The sequence below is a fragment of the Macaca fascicularis genome, chromosome 15 (genome assembly GCF_037993035.2).
Source record: "Macaca fascicularis isolate 582-1 chromosome 15, T2T-MFA8v1.1".
In the NCBI taxonomy this organism is placed as follows: Eukaryota; Metazoa; Chordata; class Mammalia; order Primates; family Cercopithecidae; genus Macaca; species Macaca fascicularis.
Window position 1 is genome coordinate 75,219,551 of NC_088389.1, and position 19,885 is coordinate 75,239,435.

The 19,885-nt window shown below is 37.4% G+C and overlaps 2 protein-coding genes across 42 annotated transcripts in view; one reads left to right on the forward strand and one right to left on the reverse strand.

The window, feature by feature from the left end:
* Positions 1-19,885, forward strand: part of ELAVL2 (ELAV like RNA binding protein 2) — a 159,220-nt gene that overhangs the window by 123,709 nt on the left and 15,626 nt on the right. The gene's annotated exons all lie outside the window — the stretch shown is intronic.
* Positions 4,523-18,334, reverse strand: LOC102128075 (uncharacterized). The gene is made up of 3 exons (XM_015436504.3): positions 18,202-18,334; positions 6,957-7,173; positions 4,523-4,694 (listed from the first exon to the last, which is right to left on the reverse strand). The coding sequence occupies exons 1-3, from the start codon at positions 18,332-18,334 to the stop codon at positions 4,523-4,525; spliced, it is 522 nt and encodes a 173-aa protein (XP_015291990.3).

Below are 19,885 nucleotides of genomic sequence, written 5' to 3' on the forward strand. Positions count from 1 at the left end.
ATAGATGATTATCACATAACAGTGAAATGGATGCATGGCTCCCAGCATCTCTCTCAGCTTTTCCCTTCCCTACAATGGGCCTACGATGCTTTATTTTTCCTGAAACTGGGGTTGATTTATCTGGAGAGAAGGAGCTATTATCTCAGGGAATAGAATGTTTTATTGTTATTGGTAGGTTCTAACCCCTCAAAAGAAAAAAAAAATTCTGCCTAGAACTACTACTATAGAAAAACTGCCCGATTTTTGTCTTAATTTTCCTTGATCATTCAGCTATAGACCAGGCTAAAATTTACCTTTGCTTAAAAGTTATTAATTCGTATACAATCATATGAAATTTCTTACACTGAAATAATTAAACCACAATTTAACCACATTTGGAAAATTCTATTATAAAAATGAGAATATTATAAATAGTATTATCTATTTGTTGTGTTCAGTTTGAGTGATTAAACAAAGCTAAGAAACCTGTATTCTAAGCTACTGTATTGCCATTAACTTTTTGTTAAATTTATACCTTTTTCTAACTAGTTTATCCTTTTCTCATTAGTAAATGTCATATTTATACTTTTTTTTTTCTGTTTAGCATGAACTTGACCCTTAACATAGGAGGAATATAGAACTACATTTCTGAAGTCTTACCCTGTCTAAATTACCTTACTAAAATGATTTAACTGGCTGCGTAATCTTGGACAGAGCTTTTAACCATTTAAGTTTCCATTTATATCGTTAAAATAATTTATTCATCACTGAGAATGTTCATTACCTGCCTTTTAGGAGAGGAAAAAAGCTTTTGATGGTCTGCCAAGTTGCATATTAAGAAAAAACGTAACTTTTTAAATGAATTCATGTTTATTGTATAGAATGATTTGATGAAAAGCAGCACCCTCTCCTGAAGAGAGAATAATTTTAACTGCCTTCCTCTTTCACTCTTGCAAGTTTAACAGCCACTGTAAACTTTATATTGGGATTTGAGTTTCTAGTTCAAACTCCTTTTGCGACAGGATTATTGGGAGTGGGGTGGTTTTTCTTTATCATTATAATTTGTTCTTTTATAAAAGTTAATACTGACCAGGAGGAAATATTCTTAGATGCTGTGTAAACCAGTCCCCACTGTAAAGAAAGAGAGGGAATATGCAGGCAGGAGTGTAAGTAAAGCTATGCTAAGGGCCTGCCACCCAGTAGGTCCTCTGTTAAAATACCTGCAGCATAATTTTGTGTTTGAGATAAGTGGCTCTTTTAATAGTCATAATGCTGAGAGTTCATGGCTTTTGTAGGGCATGGAAGGTTTAAAGCAGTTGATAGGGGAACCATATAGAATTTGCCCAGAAAGAAAGAAGGATGGGAGGCGAATGTGGGAATGAGCCTGAGTTATGGGTTATAGAAGTGTGTTCTGGGTGCGCATGTAAAGGCGTTGATGTTTTGTTCTGTAGGTGAGGATGGGGCAGCGGAGGGTTTTGAGCAGAGCAGTGTTGGGATTGACTTTGAGTATTTATTAGGAGAGGAAGGTTTGCTTTGTATTTAAACTCCACATCTTTCTGAGCATTTCAGCCCACCCTAGTGTTTCTCTGGCTTGTGTAGTTTGTTATTTTCTGTGATAGTACAAAGGGTAGAAATTTATAAATCATCTTCTACAAAGTACTCCTCATTTAAAAACTTGGATATATACCATTATTTCCCTTTTACCTTGAGCAGCTTTGGAAAATTTAGAATTAATAGGTTGAAGACCAGGCCTCAAATTAATTGACCTACTTATGAGGTGTTAGCCTGATAACTGTCATTTATCTGGACCAAAAAAAAAAAAAAAAAAAAAATTGAAAAAGTAGATACCAGGAGTGGGGTAAAAATGGAAACATTGAGTAAATTGTTTGTTTGCCTTTTAAAGAATACAGACTGACGGAGTACATGTTTTCCTAACTACATTGTTAACTTGTGTTCTGGAAATTTCCACAGCCACATGTCAAGTTTGAACAGTATATTATGTCTTCTTATCAGCACTTCTTCAATACATTTAGATAAAATTCTTCTATCTATATTGAGTCCCATTTACATAGTCCTTACCTGAAGTGAGAAGCGACAGATGACTTTTTTATTGTTATTTGTATAATGCCCTTCATGTGTTTTGTAGAATTCTCTCTTTTCAGCTTTAATTTTTTTCATACAAAAAGCCCAGAAATTTCTTACTCACCTAGTGTGATCTAGGGAATGTGGGTAGGTAGCCCAAGTAAGATCCAGAGCTTGAATGTCCTGTCCTCAGGCCGCTTGTGTTACATCTGTTCCTTCTAGCTACCTCCAAAGTGAGAGTTAATTGGAATTCCCAAAGGCAATAACTAGGCATTCTTCCAATGGATTTCCTTTAGATTTTCCCACAGTTGTTGGAGCAGAGGCAGAGCCTACAAAGAGGGAAGGATGAGGAACAGGGTTCCTGGTGGCACTGTCCCCAGCTTACTTCCTGCCTGCCAGCCACACACTGGGTAGTGATGGTGGAAGAGTCTCAACAGTTGACTGAACCCATCTTTATTGGAATTGATGGATCATTTTGTTACCTAAGCATGCTCCACAGGGGTATCATAGCCCTTCATGGCAGATGCTTAAACTTATGCTAAGTGAGGTCTATACCAGAAAACCCTGGCTCTTTCATTTCTGTAACCAGCATGGAGAATTTCAGGTTTCATGAAGACCTTCATTGGAAACTGCCTCCTTGTGAGTTATTGCTTCTGTGTAAGGCAGGGGGAAAGCCACAGAAGTAATAACTTGTATAGGTTTAGGAAATTGTTGCTGTCTGTGTGTGTGTGCACGTGTGGAATTGAAAGGTTCACGTGGTGGGGATGTCATTGAAACTTACTGTCAGAAATTTGAGTCATTGAGGCAGGACCCTTATAACAGCTCAGAGGTCTAGAATGTTAAGTGCAAAATTGGTTTTCTAGTAATAATAAGGCTGAGGAAGAGATTCAAGCAAACCATGTGCATCGTGATAGAAGACACTGAAAATAGTTGAACCACATGTTCAAATCTGTTTGAGTTTGAGTTCTAAGATAACAGTGAGATAAGATAAATTGAAACTGATCGGGATGGCCAAAAATCTTTTCTACGTGAACATCACACTGCTGGCCCTTGTTGCTTTACTTCTCCACTGCTTTTTAAGGGGAATGTGGAGTAGGGCTTTTCTTTCATTTATGACCTGGGAAAAGTGGTGCTAGGTCAGTTTGGCTTCAGTCTATTCTACCACATAGCTGGCTTGCAAAGTTAAGATGATTGTGTCAACTTCCCAAGAAGGAGCCCTTAATTCTTTGCTGTATCTACTTTTCAAACAAATTTCATAGGATTATTATCTTTTTACTGTTTTGAATTCATGCAGAAACAGCAGTAGTCTCTGGTAGGCAAATACTTAATCCCTTTGATGAAATAAAGCTCAGGTTAAAGGGATTTGTTCAAAATGAAATAGCTAATAAGCACTACCGGCATCAGAAATGCAGTATCATGTTGGCTGATGCCGTAGCTTTTGTTGCTTTCTTTCCATTTCACATTATTGATGTTTAACTGTTTTGCTCAGATACCACTCTAAATAAACCAACTAATAGAGGCCTTAATTTGGTCCTTTGAGTGTCTTTGTCTTGAGACTTTCTGGACCAGATCTCTTAGTGCCAGGGAGTGGAGCTGTCTTTGCCTAGGAGTGAAGAACTCTGCCCTCTTTCAGGGTGAGCTCTTGAGACAGACAGACAGACAGACATATAGTTTGAGAAGAAAACCGGACTTGGAGGTCATACTTAGCAGATAAGTGAGTTAACATTGATTCAGTTATTTCAGTTGTAATGAACAGTGAAATTATTATTATAGTAGTAACTTCCTGAATTTGTTTTTTAGGCAGCTACCCATTCTTCAAGAATATTTTTCTGATAGGTTCATGTAAGTCTTAGATGCTAGTTTAAAAGTTACAGAAATGTGCATTAACATTGGTCTCTCTTTAAATTTCCACAGACTCTTTAAAAAAGCATGGATGGTACATTTTCTTTTACTTTCACTTCTGCCAGCCTTTCCTATCATTACTTTTAGTGTGTGTTCTCAGCTGCATGTACTACATTAGAATTACTTGTGGATGTTTTATTTCCAGAAGTGTCTCGACCTGCTGCTTTTGGGCAACGAGACAGGGCTGTACGGTTGACACTTGAACAGTTCTGGGGCTATGGGTAACAGCCCCCGTATGACAAAAAGTCTTAACTTTTGACTCCTCAAAAACCTAACTACTAGTAGCCTACTGTTGACTAGAAGCCTTATTGATAACGTAAACAATTATCACATATTTTGTATGTTACATGTATTATTACATATTGTGTTCTTACAATGTAAAGTAAGCTAGAGCAAAGAAGATGTTAAGAGAATCATAAGGTAGACAAAATATATTTACTGTTCATTAAGTGGAAGTGGATCATCATAAAGACCTTCACCCTTGTCATCTTTATGTTGAGTAGGCAGAGGAAGAGGGAGGGGTTGGTCTAAAATCCCATATTAAGTGCACCCACACAGTTCAAACCCATGTTGTTCCAGGGTCATCTGTATTTTGAAAACAGTACAGGCAATCTGATACTTGTCTGCCTCCTCTCATTCCTTCTGAGAAGAACTCTTTTGAATGCTGCAATAGGACTTGGAGGTATAAATCTTGGATTTGTGTTTTGTTCTTGGTTTCTTGATCAGGTGAGCTGCAGGAAGGACAAGGAAAAGTAGAACAAGCATGTAGTCCTGGAAACTGATAATTCAGAAAAAGTTTAGTTTCCAGTGTTGTTAAATGTCTGTCTAGAAATTTGTGCCTGCCTTAACCAAATAACCCTATTCATATTCCTAGAAAGAGTCATTGAGAGAAGCTCCTAACTTCATAGAATCAAGCACAGTGGCCTTTTTGAAGAGACTAACCCAGTTGAGCCACATCCAGCCAGTCTGGGTTCTTGGAAATAGCTTTGGATGAGTTTCATGGGCTTTATTTTACGTCTGCATTTTTGCATTTGCAGGTGATTTATATTCCTAAATGCTTTGCTTTCAGGCTACCTGGCATTTGTCTTACTTATCAGTGGATGGCAAGGAAAAGGGCTTGGCATCCGTGATTCTTATGAGCTATCTAGGAAACCCTAATATGCCCATAGTTTTGAGGATTATTTCAAATGCCTTTACACAAGAGACTGCCAACACTTTAATGTTTATCTGAATCAGTGGGATGGGGTGGTTGATAAAAACTGCAGATTTCTACACCCCAACCAAGACTTAATGAATCTGCGTATCTGCAGAGAGAGACTGAGGAAATTGTATTTCAGCAGCCACCACAGGTGATTCTTAAGCGGGTGGTGGCTTGACCTGAGAAGCACTGTTCAGTGGATCTTAATGATTTGCACTTGGGTAGGTCTGTGGTGCTTATTTTAAAACAAGTCTACTTGTAAATAATAGGATTTTCATTTGTAGGTTATATCAAGCTATCTTGAATGGCTGGGATTCACTAATGTGTTTTTAATGAATATAGTGCTGGATTTACCTAAGAAATAATATATACTCTCACATACAATTTGCTCATTTTCAAAGCATTTGTGTGTCATTAAATACTTCAACATCACAATTATGTTAGCATAATTTATTTGCTTCTGAGAGTATTTGGAGAATTTTCAGTATGGTTCTTTAGGGCCCATCCATTTAAAATGGGTGTCTTGGCCGGGCAAAGTGGTTCATACCTGTAATCCCAGCACTTTGGGAGGCCAAGGTGGGCAGACCACCTGAGGTCAGAAGTTCAAGATCAGCTTGGCCAACATGACAAAACCCCAACTCTACTAAAAAGTACAAAAATTAGCCCAACATTGTGGCGGGCGCCTGTGATCCCAGCTACTCTGGAGGCTGAGGCAGGGAGAATTATTTGAACCTGGGAGGTGGAGGTTGCAGTGAGCTGAGATCGTACCACTGCACCCTAGTCTGGGTAATAGAGCAAGACACTTCTCAAAAAAAAAAAAAAAGGGTGTCTTATAGAGATTGGGAGTTAAATTCTGTGATCCAGGATGTTAGATTGTGAAAGCAGCTTTTGAGCCGGGCACAGTGGCTCACGCCTGTAATCCCAGCACTTTGGGAGGCTGAGGCAGGTGGATCACCTGAGGTCAAGAGTTTGAGACCAGCCTGGCCACCATAGTGAAACCACATCTCTACTTGAGATACAAAGGCAGGCGCCTGTAAACCCAGCTACTGGGGAGGCTGAGGCAGGAGAATTGCTTGAACCTGGGAGGCGGAGGTTGCAGTAAGCTGAGATCGCACCATTGCACTCCAACCTGGGCAACAAGAGCAAAACTCCTGTCTCAAAAAAAAAAAAAAAAAAAGGCTTTTAAAATTTAATAAAAATTTGTCTTACATTTATAGCCTGCCAACGAAACCCCTCTTCCTTCCCTACCCAGTGTCTTGATACTTGAACTTTCTAGCCAGGGCCTCAGTAAATGGGAATTTGCTCTGTTATAAGAGCTTTCACACATTTTATGCTATAATTTTTTAAGGAAAAAATTTTTTGATATGCAACCTTAATTCAGAAACCTTTTGACCTGTGAACTGAATGTCGCCGCAAAGCTACGTTAAAGCAGTGCGTACTTTTGCCAAAGGCTTAGAATGTTTTCCCCCTGCTCCGAGTTGCAAAAATGAATAAGAAACCAAGGATTTTTCTTCATGTTCTTCATTAAGCAATGTCTGGGGGGAATTGTAAAATATGCATTGTCTACAGTATATCCTGGTGCACAAAGTCAAATGAACTGTGAAGGTGAGGGGTAAAAACACCCCTCTCACCTTTGTACTTTGTTCTTTGGAGTATTAAAGAACATTGATCTGCCAAGTGGCAAAGGGGATGCTATTTGGTGGTTTAATTACAGCCAGTGAGTGTTATTGATGCTATCAATCAGCAAGACCCGGGGAAAGGGCCTGGTGCCAAATCATTCAGTGTAATTAAATACCTCAGGACGGGATTCTCAAGGTGCTTCTGCAGATCTGAAGCAGGAGTACACTTTGTCTTAGAACAAAGATAAAGGTGGTTGTTCCCGTCCTTGCTGCCCATCTTTAAATTTCTGCAGGTGTTGTATAGATGGCAATGATATGGTCTCTTTATTGCGTACGTACAGTGAAGGTTGTCCATGTTTTCCTTAAAAACTCTTTCTTTTAAAATCTTCACAATTGTCACACGAAGGGTTTAAGGAATACAGTAATTATTTGTTGTTAAAGCTGTTAGGGGAAATATACAGCTCAGGTGTCTAATAGATACTTGGAGAATGAAGGATTATCTTTGAATGAGACTATTAGTCTTGCAAATCAGTTCATTTAAAAAAAGCTTTCCCTGTGGTTATTCTCTAATGTCTAATCCTGTTGTGAGAGAAATATCTTGGTAGACTTAAAGTCATAAAACACTCACTAATGTTTCAGGGGTTATCCCCTTATGTATTGAATAAATTTTTCATAGTTGTATAACTTAGTCAGCTCCACAAAATATGTGTAGGTAAAACTTCCTTTGGCTCTGTGGGGAGGGCTTTTAATAACATTTCTGTTACTCTTTTTCCTTGCTTTCTCCTTTATCATACGTGCCTCACACAAATTTCCATCTCAGCCTGTTAAATGCCATAAGCAATCTGCAGTGTTTGCTGTTACTGCTTTTTAAATTTTTTAAAAACTGGTACAGTTTCTACTGATTGAGGCTTACCAAAGACAGGCTGCCCTTGAAAGAAAGTGAGCTGGCTTCCTAACTCTTTTGTGTATGTATACCTGTATACATACATTAGATCCCTGACAATTGGGTCAAATCAGGGCCCAAAACACTAAATCTTGGATAGCGTATGGTTTACTTGTAATGTAGATACGGCTTGCAGATTGTGTTTTAAATTTAAAACAGGTGTTTGAATGAGGATTGTTGAAATAAAACATCCTTTAAGAGGAAGATTATTTGTTAGGAGTTTTTCTCTGGGTGTTGGAGGACTAATACTTTTTAAATACATTAAAGATTTAGTAGAAGCAGTTATTTTATATTCAAGACTTCCCTCCCCTTAGAACTTTATTATATTATATGGAACCGCACAAGACTAATAGGCCTGTCTCCAAGTTTGTAGGGAAGGTCAGTAGCTTTAAAAGATGTGTGTGATGCTCACCTTGCCCACAAAACAAAGAGCCAGGATGAACAAATGTAAAAATCTTTGAAAAGTATTTAATTACAGGTTTTTTGTTGTTGTTGTTGTAATCTTGGCTATACAGTGTTGGACAGGGAGTATCTGTAATTAAATATTTTATAAACATTTTGAGTGCTTAGTGTGGGCTAGTTAGCTTTGCTAAATGTTGGAACAGCATTAAAATAAGACAAGAGGTAGCCTTGTCCTTGATGTCATTGTGTCGTATAGGAGACAGCACTTAGTTTATACGACCATTATTTGGATATATGATGAGTGAACGCAGAATACAATGAAAATGGATATGCCACTTGCTGTCTAGAGGCCTCTGCGACGATTTCAGAGGTGATAGTGTTTTACAAGCTAGGTTTTATGGGGTGGAAAAAGAAGAAATGTATTACACATAAGGGAATGTCTCATCCAAAACCACAGAGGCCTTCATGTGATGTGTACCTTTTAGGAGAAGCTTACCTCTGAACACCATAAAGTATACTTATTCTATCAAGTAATAACCTTCTACAAAAATGATTGGCAGGAAAATTTGATTAAACCTAGCCCTATACTTTACATTTATCCCCCTTTAGTGAAGACCTAATTTATAAGAGAATCTATAGGAATGAATTTTGGGTAGATCAAGTAATTTGCTCATAGAAACATATTTGCCTTGCTCTGCAAAGATCCATGGAGACCTATGGGACTCATTTAAGTATTTACAAATGGTATCAAGATGAAGTTTCTCTAAGCAGTATTTAGTGTACACACAGAGGAAATGATCATTATATTTTCATTACTGTATATATAAGTAGGTCAAAGGAGACTTGGGTTTCTGAACATTGTTGCAAAGCAGTTTTTCTTCTAGTTATAGTACAAACAGAAACTTAACTGTAGATGGCATTTACATTTAACTTCTCTACCACACTGATTTTGACTGTTCTCACCTGGGTTATGAAGAGAAACTGTCTATATATTCTCCTTCCTTACATTTCTATCTGATAATACTTACGAACATTTAGATTGTTATTCCTCTGCTCATGAAAGTTTTGCCCTGACGTTCAAGGGCTCTAGATTCTGCCCTCAACTCACTGTTCTGGTGTTGTCAGTGTCCTACAGAAATCTTTATTCTGGCTCAGCTGGGCTCTTCATCATTCAGTATGCAAGCCTAATTCTCCATTGCCTTGGATTATTCTCTGCCTACATGGCCCTCTACCCCTGTCATTTACAAAGTTTTATTTGGCCATAAAATAAATTAATAAAGTGGATAAAAATGTATTCACTATACATTACCTTTTTCTTCTATTTGGTGGTCTGCTCTCTGAGGGCAACGAGATTTTTGTCTTTGGAGAGCAACTTACAGAATGTTTTTATTTATAACCTCTATATGAGGAAACTTCTGTCTGTTGCTTATAAGAGACAGTGAAGACCTGCTCTATGTGCTCAAAGATGGAAAAAGTCACAGTTTAAGTGAAATTAAAAGTTGAAATTCTTGGAGGTTTTTTGTTTTGTTTTGTTTTTGTTTTAATGCCATTTTTAACTTTGGGTTTTTCAAAACTTCTTGGTAGGTGTCACTATACATTGAAGATATGATTGGATGAAGGATATATAAAGGACTTAACAGCTTTTTGGTTTCATACAAAAACAAATATTTAAGTAAAGGTATCCCTTTATGTGAGATTTTCTGCATAATGTCCGCCTGCCCATCTCTTTTCTTATCCATTTCTCCTTTTCATGTACTTCTCTCTTTGTCAGATTATGGATGAAGAAGTGAATGAAAGTCCTAGAATGTTTAATTCACTGAAATTGGCTTGATGAGAACCTTTTTTCTTTTTTCACATTACCAACCAGTACTGGTTGGTTTTTAAGACACCTGCAGTTTATTTATGCCAGCCAGTGTCTAGTCCTTCTTTAGTTTAACATTCTAGCTCAGCATTTTAATCTGTTGACAGTGCCTTAGGCATACTAGATATTCAGATACTATACAAATTATATCTTAAGTATATTTTCGGAGATAAAGTTGCCATGGTTATCTTGATAGTATGGCATCTGTTGGAGATGTCATTTGGTCAAGTTTCAGAATCTTGAAAGAATCCGTAAGCCATTGCTGGAGAATGGGTTTCTAACAATTAGATGAGTACATCTGATTATCTGTAAGCCAATTTAGCCTGCATTGTTTTCAGTGAAGCAGCAAAAGCCAGGTTACTTGGGCAAATGCCACAACTTCTAATATCTTGCTTGAGAGGTACTTCAGAAAAACCTGGCCGGGCACGGTGGCTCATGCCTGTAATCCTAGCACTTTGGGAGGCGGAGACGGGCAGATCCATGAGGTCAGGAGATATCAAGACTATTCTGGCTAACACTGTGAAACCCCATTTGTATTAGAAATACAAAAAAATTAGCCCGGTGTGGTGGCGGGCACCTGTGGTCCCAGCTACTCGGGAGGCTGAGGCAGGAGAATGGCGTGAACCCGGGAGGTGGGGCTTGCAGTGAGCTAAGATCGCGCCACTGCACTCCAGCCTGGGCGACAGAGCGACACTCCGCCTTGAAAAAGAAAAACCTCCTTTACAAGGCCATGGAATATATACATTCAACAGGTATTAGAGTCCCTACTTGATGGGTGTGACTATGTGAGATAGGCATCATATAAAACTAGTTTCAACCCTCTAGAAGTATAAAACCTAGTAATACAAAAGCTTTGAATGGGAATACTATTAACTTGGGAGGAAGCTTTGAGGCAGTCTTGTGCTCTGGCCATATTTAAGAGGGCTCAAACCCATCTGAGTACTGGCTACTGAGTACTGAGATTTTTCTTTTAGTCTCTCGAATGTATTAATAGTATATTTAATGAAAGTGAAAGTTTTATAGTGGTACTTGATAGTGTAGCCTCTTCAGTATTTTTTTTAAACTGGGAAATCATATTGAATCATCAGGTGGCCATTTGCATGGTAGCTTTTAACACATTCCACATGCAGAAACATACACATAACTTTCATCTGAAGATAGAAGTTATTCCATGAGGTTCATTTATATTTCTACTATGTCTATCCAAAAGAGTATTTCTCATTTACTAGCTTAGGTTCAACAGATCTGTACAAAAGAGAATTGAGGTAATGGGAGGTTTAATATGTAACAGCCTGATGGGAGAAATAAAATTTTGGGGCCTTACTGTTGGCCCATTTAAAGATGTTGAATATTTGTTCTCTGTATGTCAGTAAGACAGCTCCTTCCTTATGTTCCCTCCATCCAGGCTGCAGGCTTCCCAGCACACTCATCTGCTGTCATCTTACAAAATACTTGGAATATTCAAGAATTAACTTTAATAATTATCACCATGGATTTGGAAGAAGCCTCATTTATATATGTAATTTTTGCACTGTTTCGGTGTTAGAGTGCATACATTGTTATTGTGCCAAGTCTCCTCCTCTGTGTCATCTTTCCTGACCTCAAAGATACTAGTATTCCTTGAGTTTTTGTCCCATAAGTTGGGGATGATGATAATATCCAATGCATAGACTTGTTGGGAGAAGCAGTTGAATTAACATATGTTACATATCCAGAACAGTGTCTGGCACATGGTAAACACTTAATAAATGTTAGGAGCTATCATTATCTGAATTGTTTCCTATGTATGTATATAAAATGATATTATAATTAAAACATTATTATGGTTCCCCAGCTCTGTGCTAATAGTTTTATTGTTCCATTTAATATTTGTAAGGTTTCCATGAGGTAAGTACTGTGATTAACATCAAATTACAAATAAAGAGATAGAAGACCTAAGGAAATGATTAACTGGTAAGTGACAGAGCCAAGACCTGGACCTAGCTCTGTGTGACTCCATACCATTTTTACTCCTTAACATTGGAGGGTTCTGATCCAAACATTCCATCCTAACCACTAGTTCATAATATGCTGTGTAGTGGCCAGAACTTTACCAGTTATAGTGTATTCTCTTCTGCTTTTTATAATATATTTTTTATCCTGGTGCTAAGCTAACTCATGATTGCCTCAGTTGCAGCCTATTCACATTACTTAATATTTATAAATATTATGTGGCCAAATAAATGCAGTCTCATTTCTGAAGTTAAAAGTAAGGGAGTTAGCATTCTTAACCACTACTGAAAATTTTCTAATGCAGAGAGAGTAGGAATAGACTCTGGTGGTTACAGCTAAAACTCCCATCTATTTTTTATACTTTTTTAGTGTAATCACCTTCTAAAGTCTGGAAAGGCTAAGTGAAATGTACGGGATTAGCAATGGAATATTTTGATTGACAAGTTCCTGCTTAGACTTGGAATGGCTAGTCTGTTGCCACTGCCGTAGTGAATTTGATTTCACTGCCTCCACCTCAGATGCTGTATCCACTACTATTGCTCAATTGTTTTATTTTCTGTTAAGTATCTCTGCAGGTAAAAAATTTAAGAAACGGTAAGGTATTTGTGGCGTAAGTTGCATTTCAAGAATATTTTTACCATGTATCTCATTTGCCTTTACCAGCATGAGATGTCCTTGTTGAACCAACTTCATACTAGAACCAAGGAGAAACAACAATAATAAAAGGGCAGAAGTTATCTACCAGTTGTACTTTAATAAAAACGAGATGCCTGTCAGGGCAGCCTATTTGGACCCTCTTTGATACACATGGATGTATATGTTTGGGTAGCATTTAATAAACCCCACTCAGTGTAGTTTGTTAGAGGCTGTTGAAGATGTGTGAAAATGGAGGTCTAATTTGCCAAGTCTGTAGTTTATGATTAGTTGCTTGATACAGATCTTAAAGCCAGGACACTTGTTATTTTTCTGTGGCTATTCAGTAGTTTTATTATTGCCTTTAACAATGTCATAGGATCACTTATTTTTATGACATTACTTATTTATTCCTAGCTTCATCTTTAAGTTGAAGCTAAGATCAACTGCCTTGACTGTTATTTAATGAGGTTGCATTAAAACTTGAAAATTATGTGAAAATGAGAAGTCTTCCTAGTGTAAACAACCAGTTGCCATTCTGTTTTCCTGTTAAATGGTTTGTAATTTTATAAAAGGGCAGAGACACTGACTATCAAAAAGATTCTGGCTATTGTAGGTTGGTACATTTTAATTGGTGGAAAATGCTGGTCTCAGGATTCTTAGTTTGATTTTTCTCTTCCAACTCCCAAAATAATTAGATTTTTTCTCCAACATCTAAATAATTCTCAGGCATTACTAGTAGAAGAAATACAATAACTGTCCTAAGACAGTTATTTTGATGTGTTTTATATTTACTTATGTGTATACAAGAAAATATTCTTTGTAGCAAAGCTAAGGTTCTTTCTTGGAATAGCTCTTCGGATAATCTCCTTGGAAATGTCTGATTATCATCCTAGTCACTGTCATTTCACAGGAAAATTTTATGATTTTGAAGACTATGTTGCAGCTAATGGTGTAACGGAAAATCCTGTGACGAAGAGCTAAGGTCCCCTGAGTCCTACACCCAACTCTTTTTCTTTGTATCTTTGGAAAAGTTACTTTACCTTTCTGTGCCTCAGTCTTCCTCTTTCCCAAATATAAAGAAATTGGACCAAATGATCACTGTATTTTCTTTTTGCTCTAAAATTAAGACTCCCCTCCCCCACGCCCTTCTATCAGCACCATATTATTTTGTTGAAGATTGTGTCACCTCTGGGGACTTGAAAATTTGAGAAGTGAAACTTCATTTTTGAAATGTTTAATAGAATTTTCATTTTAGTCTCTACACAAAGTACCATTGCCTGTAATGTTTGGTATATTACAAAGATTGTGGCTTCTGTTAACTTTCAAACAATATTTCAAAAATAAACTCTCAATTTAGTATGTGATTATAAATCATCTTCATTACAATAAGTGTGTGGTAGGTACCAGGATGTACAAAGTAGGATGAGGACAAGTTTTCTTATTTCGAGGGGTTAAGTCAGTCACAAGACAGGGTTAAGAGATAAGTACATTTTGGTTGAGTCAGTATTTAAGAGAACAAGGCATATAATGCAGTGTGGGTATGGGTAAGAGGCACTTAACTCAGACTGTAGTGGAGAGGACTGATTAGTGTTGACTTTAGGGACAAGTTGATACCCATGAGGTGTCTGAAATGACTGAAATTTAGCTGATTGGAAGGAGAGCAGCTTATTTTTCACACAGAAAAGTGAGAGCAGGAAGCTTGGAAAACTACTGAAGGTTTTGTATACTTGTATAGAAAAGGTAGCTAGCCAGTGCTCTGATCATAAGGGAGTCAGAATTCTAAAATTTATCTGAAAGTCTTAGGGAGCCCTTTAGGGAATTTAAGTTGAGGATGACATTATCAAATATATTCCACGGTATCTCTGAACTTCTCACTGGAATTAAAGCAGTTGTTCAGTCTTAAAACATTCAACAAATCCAGTCAAAATAAAATTTAAAGTTCTGTATGTATTGTATGTATTTTCCACTGATAGTTTCCTAAATCCTGTATTTTGGAATATCCATTAAAGATAACTGCCCTAACCTTTAATACCTTTTATAAAATTTCCTGTTTGATGTGATTGTTTCTTTTAGCTCTAACAACTTTGCTGGAGCAAATACTTAATTTCTTATTGTTATCTTAGGCTTAGTCATTTTCGATCCATTATGAAATATGCCCTTCTTTATTGAAAACAATACTGGACTGTGATACGTGTATGCCTTGATGTGTGTTTGAGACTTGTTCCTGGTAGGATTTTGTATTTAGAAGCGGATCAAAGTACACATCTTTCTTCTGGGTGAATTTTGAGGTCTCTGGCCTGAGTTGTGGTTAGAGATCCCCTTCTTCTGTGTACTATGCTTCTGAGCTCATTCGGAGGGTCTGATGTAGCCAACTGTCTAGATATCCATGATGCTGTCACAAGACCTTTGCTACTGCTTACTTAGAGCTAGAGCTAACTTTTATTCAGTTGTAGTATCATTTTTCAGATAGTCCCATGAAGACTCCATCATGAACAGCAATTAACTCTCCGTTTAAATAGGCATAACTGTGACCTTTCAGCTGAAGAGATTGAATGGAGCTTTTTGAAAAAAGTCTCAAGTGGCAAATGTCTAATTTTCAGGTTTAGTGTTTGTAGTCCTGGGTGAGTAATTGACAAGTGATAAAAGTTGTTCGGTGGTGATCTTGTCAGTGGGTGACTTCTCAAGTGTTCTTAGTTTAAAAAAGAGGGAACTTCCTTGTTCATGTATGGACCTTATCACTGTAATCTGTTGGTATTAATGTCCACTGTTACTGATCTTTCCATTGATGAATCTGAGAAACGAGAGCAGTTGTGTGTTTGGACAAAAGCATGTAGAGGGACTTGTGAAAGTGATGCACTGGGATTTTAAACATCGCTGTGTATATTTAATTAATAAAGTACTAATTCATAAGATGGTTTTGTTTCTTTGTATATTTTGATTAACTTTTGTTTTGATAGCCCACTGTTAGTACATGTGTTACTCATCTTTGCATGTTTAATGTATAATTAGTTTTAGCTGCTGATGAAGAACTGAGCTTTTAAAAAATTTCAAGGAATACACTATATTTCAAGCTGTTCCATTTTGACATAATTAGATAGATTTCTATCTTTATTTTGTCCTGTCTAGTCTTGTTTGTGAAGAACAATTTGAGAAGCCATGGGCCATTTACTTACTTACCTGTAGTAGCAAGTACTTACTGCTCCCCTGTCTCTCACCTTCTCTCATATAATGTCAGTATTGCTTGTCTTTGTTTATTGTATCACTTGTAGGGTTGTGAGAAATTCCAGAATAAACCTGAGTTTTAAATTGCTATCTTTGGAGTAGATTGGTGTTCAGTGTTGTACTCCCTGTATCATCTTTAAATATTTAAATTGCAGACTCTCTGGCTGCCTCTTAAATTAGATCCTTCACTTAGTAGTTTTGACATTTCATAACCTTGCTCCTCATGCATTAAATATTCACCTGTTTAAGTGGCAGTGAAAATTTAAAATCCAAACCCATATATTAATCCAGCAAATGTAGAATGGAGAACAGCTTGCAGTGGAGAAAGAGGCTATTTTCACCTCAGTAGGACATATGCTAGAAGTCCATTGTATTTAAGCATTTCTAATATAGAATTTGTCATTTAAAGTGAACCCTCTTTTGGGTCTTCAACGGAATTTAGTCTTGTAGAACCAAAAAGATACTTGAACGCTTTCTGAAGATAGCCCCTGCATGGTTCTCTAGGTGCGTATGAGGGCGCCTGTACAAGACCTAAATCCATAGGAAAAAAAAAATCAGAATGGAGAAGGTTGCTGATAATTGTCAGATACAAAATTTAGTTTGGTAACTGATTTGAGTCTTCAGAGTGTGAGTCCTTATTCCACTATCAGCCTTCTTCCCACTTTGGTCTAGATACATTTTTTATTTATAATCTTTTGAGATGGAAGCAGAAGTGTTTCCAGGAAGGGAGGATGTTGATGACAGTAATATCCTTGATAATGGAAGGGAAAGGAAGCTGTTTTAATTATAAGAAAGTAAATAAAGGGATAGGGGTGGAACCTTGAGCCTTAGTCTGGGAGGAAGGAGAAGGCAATTACCCTTTCTTACATCTTTATTTCCTGAAAGTGAGTGGAAATGGCATTGCTTACTCCTGAGATTAGAAAGTAACAAATATTAATTTAAAAATTCTAATGATGATATGTAGTTTGTCTGGTTAATCTTAATTAGTGGCCACTTCTCTTTTCTTAGAAAAAGTTACTCTTAAAAATATTAATGGAGCCGGGCGTGGTGGCTCATGCCTGTAATCCCAGCACTGTGGGAGGCCAAGGCGGGTGGGTCATCTGAGGTCAGGCTTTCGAGACCAGGCTGGCCAACATGGTGAGACCCTGTCTCTGTTAAAAATACAAAAGCCAGTGTGGTGGTGCATGCCTGTAATCCCAGCTACTTGGAAGGCTGAGGCAGGAGAATCACTTGAACCCAGGAGGCAGGGGTTAAAGTGAGCCGAGATCATGCCACTGCACTCCAGCTTGAGCAACAGAGTGAGACTCCATCTCAAAATAATAATAATAATACGAAGTGGAATAAAATAACTAATTTTAGCAACATCCTGTTTTCTGTCCGTGGCCAGTTTTTCTGTGTATGCCTTTAAGAAACAACCAAGATTTATTTAATTTTTCATAACTCTTAGAAAAAGTGAACTGAAAGGCTCATTTACCATAGTATTATGGAAGGAAAACTGGATGAGGAGACCAGGACACAGAACGAGAAAGATCAGAGTTTGACGCCAGAATCCAACACTAGTTGTGTATAACCTTAGACATGTTATTTACCTTGTCTATGCTGGTTTCCCCAGCTACAAAATGCTAATATGTATGCTGCCTACCTCATGGAGTTGTTGTGAGGCACAGACAAAATATGTAGTTTGTGAAAATGCCTTGTAAATGGTGAAGTCTCATAATCCCCTAAACGTAAGTTTAGCATTAAGCATTGTTACCAACATAAGTTTATGTATAATCTAATCACTCCTGTCCTGCCTGTGGTAGTGGAAAATGGTTCTTTGACAGTGTTACTGAAAGAGACTGTTTTGAGAAGGTTTGTCTTGTAGACTTTTTAATGTGACTGGGAACTAAAGATGCAATATAAACTGAAGAGTGGACATTGGAAAAAAAAATCACGTAACCTAGGTATGTTTTCAAAGCCTTTATATAAGCACTAAATATAAACCCATTTTCCTAAATATATTTTAGGATGACTTTTTAAGACACACCACCTACACTCATCTGAATTGTACAAAGCGGTGAATGTCACTGCATGAGTAAATTGTTCTGGAACACTGTAATGGACCCAGGTTTCTCTCTACTTTAAAGTGGGCTGGGTATTTACCTAAATTTTCAGATGCATGTAGAGGTAAATAATATTTATAATGTAGTCACATAGGTTTTTAGATTCTGAAGCTTTTCATGTGGATTAGAAATTATTTATTCCTAATAGCCATATAAAGAAGGTAGAATTGTGGTAATAGGCTTGAATAACTTAGTTCTAAGTTCACAGAACTGTTGATGAATTAAACCTAGTTTTGAGCCCAGGCACACTGATCAACCATTACCTTTAACCACATTTCCACTGCCTCCTGCGACACTTGATCTTGTGCAGAGCCTGTCTCCTGCTGCTGCTTGTTTCATCAGTCGTTGGAAGTTAGCCTCCTTGGAGAATGTGTAGATGCCTGCCCTGGAGCCCATGGGACATGGCTCTTCATAATGGGAGTACTTTAGTCACATGATCTGGAACAGAGTAACAGCTGACTTGTTGAGTGCTCCCTCCTGTTGAAATAAAGCCATAGAATCCTAGATAGGGATGCAGGTCCCAACTGGTGGGGTTTCAGCTTTTCTGAATAATTGAGAATCTTACAACAGAAAAGAAATGACATTTTCATTGATTCATATTACTGAATGCATATATAATTCATTGGCCTTGTTTCATCAGTTTATGGCAGTCCCAAGATTTGATTCCATCTAAGTTATAACACTTGAAATTGGCCACTTGTTTTTCACGTACATTTGAGTTCCCCAATCTTCACTGTTCTTAAGTATTTAGGCATAGAGAGAAAAAGTACTATATGAATAGTTATGTATGTTCTCTCCACCACTATTCCAAATTCCTTGTTTCTGTAGGACAGGACAGTGCTAATATAACTTCCAAATACAGCCCTTGGAACAACAGGTATATTTTCACTTGTTGATGAGCAAACTGTTTGAATAAAGAGGAATATTAAATGTTAACACCATTGGGGCAGGGGTGTGAAAGTTAACGTCTTTATAAAGTAGTATAAAAATTGGCTTTTTTTTTTTTTCTGGAAAGCCAAGAAAAAGTGGCAGCAGAGCTGTGGGCACAATTCAGATTATGGGGAAAATGTTTGGTGTTTCATACCTAAAGTTATTTCAATATTAGTGTAAATTGGGAAAGTTTGTTTTTAACTGGATTAGAGGTGGGTGCCAATAATAAAATGAGCAGGCAGTAGTTATCACTATACCTCAGCAAATCAACCCCAGACCCATTGACCATTTTTAGGAATAATCTGGAGGATGGGGTATGCTGTGAAATACCTGTCCCTTGAAGTAAGCTAGTCCAGAATATTACAGCTAAACCAAAGGGAATGTGATCAGGAATAGCTCATGAGACTCAATGTTGGCAAAGATAGGTGATAGCTAGAGAGCCATCAATTACAATTGGGGCAGGAGATCTGGATGACTTGAACTGACCCTTAAGTGTTCTGGTTCAGTAAGCCGTTGTGGATCTGCATGATCAATGGGGTATTATTGGATGGGCTTTACTCACCAAATATGTTAGCATCTGTCACATGTCAGGCATTCACTAGTCATTGAGGATACAGTGATGAGCAAGAACGATAAGGTTTCTTCCCTCATGGAGTTTACATGAGGAATGATGATTATAAACAAATACATGCAGACCTATTTAGTCTTTCATCCTTGTGGGATTTTGTATACCATATCTCAAAAGACATGAAACTTTTGAAAGTACTCTCAATGGCAGGTAAAGTTAGTGATAGGGACTTAAGACCTTTTGAAAATCAAGGTTAAAAAGACCTGTGGATGAGAAGACAACAGACAAAGGATAATGAAGGCTTGTTCACACATTCAAATTTCTGGGAATTTGTGGACAATGATATGGACAATGATAAGGGTGAATTTTTTTTATAAATGTAGCACTACCACCCACACAGATAGGAGAAGCTAGAAAACAAAAAATGTCTCCATGAATCTGGAATCTTA